General features: G+C 37.8%; 1 protein-coding gene across 1 annotated transcript; it reads left to right on the forward strand.

Annotated features, from left to right (window-relative positions):
• The first annotated feature begins 5,134 nt into the window (after nt 1–5,134).
• On the forward strand, nt 5,135–6,720 carry LOC119552073 (odorant receptor 67a-like). Its single transcript, XM_037861851.1, has 4 exons — nt 5,135–5,991; nt 6,128–6,329; nt 6,397–6,552; nt 6,604–6,720. Exons 1-4 carry the CDS (start codon nt 5,135–5,137, stop codon nt 6,658–6,660), a joined length of 1,272 nt encoding a protein of 423 aa, XP_037717779.1. The 3' UTR covers nt 6,661–6,720.
• The last annotated feature ends 1,433 nt before the right edge of the window (nt 6,721–8,153 follow it).

An 8,153-nucleotide genomic window follows, 5' to 3' on the forward strand; every position in this document is an offset into this window, starting at 1 on the left:
TTTCAGGCAAGTGGCAATATCGAGGGCATCCAATTGTGTTTTAAGCGGTGATTTAGGGCTCAGCTACGTTTTGTTTGTATAAAATATTGAGTAAATAGTCCTCCTAATTGGTTCGCATTTAAGAAAAAACGGTACTAGAAGGGTAGAGCTTGATTAACTAAAGGAATAACACATTTAAAAACATGAAAGAGTATTGTACATTTTAGTAGTTCATTAAAGTGGGATTATTAACTACTAAAAATTAGCCAGGAATTTACCTATTTTAAAACACGCATTCAATTATAACACGAATATTTTGCTTTTCGTTACACGCAAATATTTTTTAGCCATGAAAAGCTTTGCATAATTCAATTACTAAACATAAACTGCCAGCTTAGCAGGCGGGATTATTTGCGCTTTGCACACAAGCCAAATTATAACAGCTTTTTATTAAATTCAAACCAATAATAAATATTATTTGACTGATGTGGGAAGTTGTGTCTAGGACGAATTTTTGGATTTTAGTAAAATTAGTTCCCTCCTTCACCAAAAAGGGTTCTCAAAAATGCATGCAATGAAGAATATTTTGCATTTTTAATAACATTTTGGTTCTATTATAGTTTATTGCTTGTTTTCCCTCGGACATCTAAAGTGGTAAACAAAACCACTATGGTATCTGTGACATCAGTTGCAAGGGAATTACGAACAGCCATTAAATTGGATTGTTGACTGCATGCGTATCACTCATACGACGCGTTGGCGGCAAACGATCGACCTCGACCCCATTGGGATTGAACCCTAAACGGCTTACCAGCGGGGCTCAAGGCAACTGCTCGATGGACAGCGCAGCAGACACCATCTACACTGGACATCGGCCATAAATATCTTCGCACTGCCACTTGGACCACAGACTTTAAATGCACTAAGGAAACTTCATAGTCACTTTAAAGTTAATTGTAAAATTTGTATTAATTTTAAATGCTTTAGTTAACTATAAGCTGTTGGCAATTGGATTACAACTAAATTATCTTAATTGGTTCTATTCAAACCGAATGTTAAATTTTAATATCACAGAAATATATTTTTTTATCTTAAGGTTGAAAATTTGGAATAAATAATTTTTATAATGTATGTATATTATTTTGTATATTTTATTCTTTTATAATCCAATTTTAATATTGTATGTATAATATCTTTTATAATTCTTTAGTCACCCGATTCTCAATTACTGAAAAACTTAAAAATATTTTAATTTATTAAATTGGTATTCATCTTCTTCATCGATGTTTTTTCTCTCAGTGCACCATCGTTCATTGTCCAGTGTCCTTCGCAGGATGCCTCTGCAGCAGCAGTTGACTTTTGCCGCATTGGCGCTTGCCCCCTAGAGCATTTGCCCGGGTTTTTTATGCTCACAACTCAATTTGAAGCCAACTGGCCGAAGTGCGTGCCCGGGAGCCCAAGAGGAGGAGCAGAAGGACCAGAAGGAGCACAAGGAGCTGGCCGAAGGAACAAAGACAATATTAGAATTTGTTGCCGAGCCGTGCGGCTTTTGTGGCACTTCTCATTGTTTTTCCCACAGCATCCTTGTTGCTCCTTGTGGCTCCTTGTTGCTCTTGGTCGACAGCACGACAGCTTAACCCCAGCACAGCGTTTAAGCTGCACAAGTTTCGAAACAAATCCCGCCCAGATCCATAATTCTTTTCCGCACCTAAAGTGACAGAGATCTCGGCTTAGTGTGCTACCGTCGCTGTTGCCATCTTAATGTTTAATTTTTATGCCAGCCCCATGAATATTGCAAGGCGCCAGGGAGCCACTGAGATTTGCCCCCAATTCCCACCGCTTGATATGAAAAATAGATAATAATTTAAGCCAAATCACAGATAAATAATGGAAAACGATGGGAGACACATAACAAATTGTCAATTTATAAAGTGAAAGTTTTAGGCCGACTAATGGATACCAAAAGTTGAATAAATAATAAACTAGCCGAATACTTTTGTGGCCATCCTCGAAAAACAAAGCGAAATGAGCTGAACAAAAAATGCGGGTATGATTCTCTGCGGAGCAATAGCTGTCATAAAAAAAGAAAAAAAAAATAGAAGGCTGGAAAACGTGAAAAGGCGCAAGGAAAACCGCAGAGCAGGTGGCAGCGGGGGGTGGTGATTTTCCTTTTGGCGGCCATGGGGCAATAGCTTAAAATTAGCCATAAGCAAAATTACTGTAAAATGGTTTAAATGAGTGTAAGGGCAGAGGAATATAATAAGCCCGAAAGAAGCGCATAATAAAAAGGGCAACGCCGAGTGGTCCGCGAAACAAAGGTCGCGATGGGTGGGCGCCACATTGCCACATAACCACCCACCTCCCGTGGGGCGGGCTGTTAAATGAAGAATAAAGCAGCAAATACAAATACGAAATGTGCCTTGCAGCCTGCCTATGAACAGTCATGGAAAAACAATAGTTATCATTCCATATTTATTATGGCAATGGGTTTACTTAAGACGTTAGCTGTCATGTAATTGTAAAATCAGCAAAAACTGTTTTATTTTAGAACGGGATTGTGATTATCAAAAAATTGGAAAATATTTTTCAAAATACTGAAAATAAATTAAACATAGAAGTTTAATAGATATTTAGTAATATGACATAATATTTAGTAATATGACATAATAATTTGTATGTGTCTATTTTTACCATCTGCCTTTTTAACCTATAGAAAATGTGAATTTCCATATTTGAGAGAACATTACTGATACTCACTGAGAAATTAGAAAATATTTCTTGAAGTACGCAAAAAAATCCATGAATTTGAATAGATATTTAAAAATATGATATTTTGTACATTAACTTTGTGATCCTTTTCCTTTTAAAAAATATAAATTTCAATATTTTGAGAGAACATAATATATTTTCCTATCTTTTTATTAATCTAGTCTTATAATTTAATATTATATTGCGTAAATTTCTATTGTATTGCCCACCGGTGTACTACGTTGTGTGTGTTGGAGTCTGAGGGCAAACATATTTTATGAGTTTTATTGTTGCTGGTGCTTTTTCTTGTCTCCTGGCGAGGCTGATAATAAAACTTGGCCGCTGGCAGGCAGCGCAGCCCGCTGGGAGCATAATCGAGCCTTTTACATTGGTCCTGGGTGTTGGCACATGTAGCTGTGTGGGTGCCAGCCGGTGCGAGTGAGTGTGTGTGTGTGGAAGTGTGTGAACGCAGCTTGATTTTGGGGTAAAAAATCGAAAAAAATAGCCAAGTACCCGCACGTTTCAATGAATTTTACACACACTTTTAAATGTAATCAATTATTTTAATATATATTTTTTCATAAAGGATCCAGAAGATATATTCATCACTTTAAGGAAATTAAAAGAAAGAACAAAGGCATACAAAATTCAAAGATGACGCTGCAGTCTTTATAAAAATATATTAAATGTAAATTAAATGTATAGAGAATGTATTTTTTATAATGTAATTTAAAACTGAAATATATAAAAAATCTGCAAGGACATTTATCTCTTTTGACTAAGGTAGATATACCTCAGTACATGGGTGAAGTGCATGTAGTGCTGCCTCCTCACTCGACCATTTTATATGTTTTTTACTCGTATTGTTACCGTTCATGTTTCAACAAAATTGAAAATGCAGGAGTGCAGCAGTAGCTGACTCACCTTAAATACCCAAAGGGACTTTGACAAGCCTCATTAAGGATACATCGACAGTGTGCAGTAATAAGGATTGTTATAAAATAATGCTGTCTCAAATTTAGCTCCCTTGTTTGCTCAAGTACAGATAATATCGTGCACTTATGCTGCTTAATATGCTTTTTGCTCAAGCATTTTTTCCCAAACAGGTTGGGAGAATAAAATGCTTTAAGGCGTTGGAAAAAGGGACCTGCAACAGGATTGACAACAGCATGAGCATATATTCAAATTGCTTTCGGGCAGCTAATAAAAAGCTTGTAATCAAGTGGGACGGCAGTGGAGATGATGGGGTGAGTGGGTAGCAAACTTTTAGCTTCAGTCAACAACTCACAAACTTGGACATGTTAGGGAAAAAAATAAAAATAAAATAAAAAACAAAAATAAAAAAAAGGGGAAAATATGCCACTAGGATATGCATGAGCAGCAGCTTATGCACAGCATAGCTCATGAGTTTTGCATGGGGCTGTGCAGTTGATAGTTTGTTGCAGGACGAGATGGAAAAGTATTTGGAAAAGGAGCTGAGCAGAGCAGAGCAGAGCCGAGCAGGCGGCTCTTTGCACTTATCCGAGTGCACAAAGCAGCTAAGCAAAACACTCGTTGCAGCCAACTTAAGGCTAATTTAAGTGACTGAATCTGTATCTATCCGAGTGAGTGGCTGTGAGTGTGCAGAGTGCGTATCTCTCACTCGCTCCTCCTCAAGGACTCCAGAGCTCCAGGACTCCCGACCTCCCGACCTTCTACCGCCCGCCCATCTGGACTCCCAAAGGAGCTGCTTCGACTTTTACCTGGCCCAAAGTGTCCCGGGTTAAGCTGCTCGCCTGCCTTTTCCGTTCAGCTTGCCATCATCAATGAAAATGCTCGTAAATTATGCAAGCCTAGGAAAATAAGCTGCACTCAAGTGCGTTTCCTTCCTCGCCTTAAGAGTCCTCGTCCTTCTGTTCCTTGCCAGCACTTTTGGCTGGGCTGCACGGGGCGTATGCGTGATATCCAATTATATTACATAATGGCAACGCAACGTGGCCGCCTGCAGCACAGTATCGATCATTATATCTTTACATTTTCTTTTAATTTTTAATCCCCTCTTTAATTGGTTATTCCCTGAAAATTGCTAGTTTTCTATAATTATTGGTTTATGAGTGTTGTGCCAATAAAAGCACACCTGCAAATCCTCCAAGGGCTTTCGTGGTAAAGGTGCCAATTAACTAAGTGGAGCTCCACTTGAAAAAATAAGACGTAATAATGTTTTTTATTTAAGATTTTTTTAATTCTAACTTTTATTAAGATTTAGCCTATGTAGTCCCATGTATTTATTATAAAAAATTTATTTTTATTTCCAAAAACTTTTCAAGAGTAAGTATATAATCAAATATTTAATGTCAGTGCTTTTAATTTTCTATATAAAGTCATTACACTTTTGGTTTGTCCCCAAAGAAAACTCTTATATACCGACATGAGTGTCCAGCCTATCAAAAAACAACTGAATCTCAAGGAGGTTCCCATCAAGAACCACGAGAATGTGTTTCCTAAAAGCGAGCACTTCTTTAGGCTACCAGTGATGTTTTACCACACCATTGGCCTGGATCCTTACGAGTCCTCGAGTTCTGAAGATAAGCCCGGAGTTATGTTTCACATTTACTTCCTCTGGCACATGATCAACATGATGTTTGTGGTGTTCATGGAGATACTGTTTGTTATTATATCTTTTCGGAACAAAGACAATTTTCTGGTTTCCTGCATACAGATGGGTTGCATAGGGTTTGTATTCGCGTCCCTTGGCAAGGTCATTTCCGTAATGTATCAGAAAAAGAAGATGTCGAACCTGGTAAAGGAGCTAGATTCCATGTTCCCACGACCCCGGCAAAAGGAGCAAGAGCAGTATAATGTAAACAAATATCTGAAAAGCAGCAACCGCTATAACAAGACATTCGTAATGGTCTACGTAATTTTGGTGGCAATCAATAGCATGTTCGAACTCTTCGAGTACATCATCTTATGGCTGATGAACTCGCCGAATGCCGAGCCAACGATGCCATACGTTGAGCTTGCTCCCTGGGACTATAACGAAGGATGGAAATTTTTCCTGACCTATATGTCGCAGGCGATTGCGGGCTATACGGCCACCTGTGGTCACATCTCAGCAGATCTCATGATCTTCGCCGTCACCATGCAGGCCATCATGCACTTTGACCGTTTGTCCCGGGCTCTCAAGGAGTTGCAGGTGCGAGAGGCTTCAGGCTTCAAAGGAGGAGCTGACGAGAGCCTGAGGGAACTTCAGACTCTGATCGCCTATCATAACAAAATTCTCGGGTAAATCCGATAGAGAATATCAATATGGTTCTTAGACAGATCCATATAAAACAAATCACTTTTTACCTTAACTCCAAGTTAACTGACCTTGTTAAAATTAAACTTAACTTTTATATTAACTTTACTTATCTTATAGACTCACCGACGTGATAAACGTGGTGTTCGGTATTCCACTCCTGATGAATTTTGTGGCCTGTTCAATGCTCGTCTGTTTTGTGGGATTGCAGATGACCGTTGGCATTAGTTCTGGGTACTTTGGAAAGCTTTTGGTGACACTTGTAGCGCCTACGGTGGAGATATACCTTCTTTGTTCCATAAGCCAAATGTTGATCGATGCGGTAAACGGAGTCCATTTGAATTTCTTACCACGCCTTTATTCAAAACCTAACGTTTCACTACTTACAGAGCAAAGGAGTTTCCCTAGCTGTCTATGAAATGAACTGGCCGGAAGCGGACTCGCGTTTTCGAAAGATGCTTATTTTTGTGGCTGTAAGGGCTCAGAAACCGGTATGCCTAAAAGCGACTATATTCCTGGATCTCTCCATTGAAACCATGAGCATGGTTAGTTCTTAGAGATTTTGTATAATGTGTTTCAACTTAATTTTTTTGCAGTTTTTGGGAATGACTTACAAGTTCTTCTGCGCTATAAGAACATTGTGTCTTCATTAATGATAAATGTTGGATAATATATTTATGAAAATATTTGTCACGATCGAAGAAGCTTTTTTTTGCAAATTGGTCTTGAGATATGTTTTTTTATTTTTAGAAATATTAAGACATTTTTAAATGGAGATAATCGCTTTTTGATTTATGTAATCCCTTTTAGTTTAAACGTGTGTAAGATTTTGCCTAATTAATCTTTGGTAAAAGGGATATCCAAACAGAAATCCAATTTGGAAAGCCAACTTACACTATTATAGAACATATTTAAGCAGCTCTTTTTGACATTTGAAAGGACATACCGTTAAAGTTGTACCAGTAAAACACATCTGCCTAACCGCAAGCAATTTCCCAAGGAGAGGACAAACCAAAAGCCGCAAACTAGTATTAATGTCTTACACTGAAAAAGAAGTGTCAATAAAAACTTTAAAAATATATCTTAGATAATGTAAAGTTTATAAGTGGAATTTAAAAAAAAAACACGGGAAAATAATTTTTTTTTTTTTTTTTTAACAAACTTATTTAAGATTTAAAAAACACATACATTATACCCGTTACTCGTAGAGTAAAAGGGTATACTAGACTCATCGGAAAGTATGTAACAAGTAGAAGGAATCGTTTCCGACCACATAAAGTATATATATTCTTAATCAGGATCACTAGCCGAGTCGATCTAGCCATGTCCGTCTGTCCGTATGAACGCTGTAATCTCGGAAACTATAAAAGCTGCAATACTGGGACTAGGCGAGCAGATTCTAGAGATTCCTGCGCAGCGCAAGCCTGATTCGTCAGTTTGCCACGCCCACTCTAACGCCCACAAACCGCCCAAAACGGGGGCTCCTACAGTTTTAATGTTAGAACAAAAATTTTAACTGAAGTGTATTGTTGCTATCAATACTTACCGATTGACCCGAAAAAAAAGTTTGCCATATCCACGTCCATGAAAGCCTAAAAATCTCACGAAGAAACCGATATATGTGTATCCTACAAACGAGGACTTCTTAGGGCTTCCATTGCTATACTACCACTCTGTTGGCCTGCCGACTGGCATGGTATTATCATGACGGATGGAGGTTTTGCTTGACCTATATGTCGCAGATTCAAATTGATGTATCTGATTAAATCTCACTGTGAGAAATAAAGTACAATTTTTATTATGTATTTTAAAATATGAAGGTTATTTCATGTTTTTGGTTATTTTAAGTAATATTATAAATGTTTCTTGACTTATATATTCTTGTTCGCTTTTAAACACAAAATGAAAGTAAACTTTTTAATTGGGCTGTCGTAGTTTACGCGACTTTCATAAGACTTTAATGATTAACGTGGGGAAGTGTGAAATAACCAGCACTAAACCTGGGGAAAATAAACCAGTTTTAATTCAGACTAAGGCGACTTTAAGCGACGTCACTGGGCTGTAAAGAAAACGTTGAGCAGTGCAGAGCTCAAAGCGGAAAAAAGAGTACAGCCAAAAGGAAAAGTTGCACAAGGTGAAATTCAGA

This window comes from Drosophila subpulchrella, chromosome 3R (assembly GCF_014743375.2).
Source record: "Drosophila subpulchrella strain 33 F10 #4 breed RU33 chromosome 3R, RU_Dsub_v1.1 Primary Assembly, whole genome shotgun sequence".
NCBI lineage: Eukaryota > Metazoa > Arthropoda > Insecta > Diptera > Drosophilidae > Drosophila > Drosophila subpulchrella.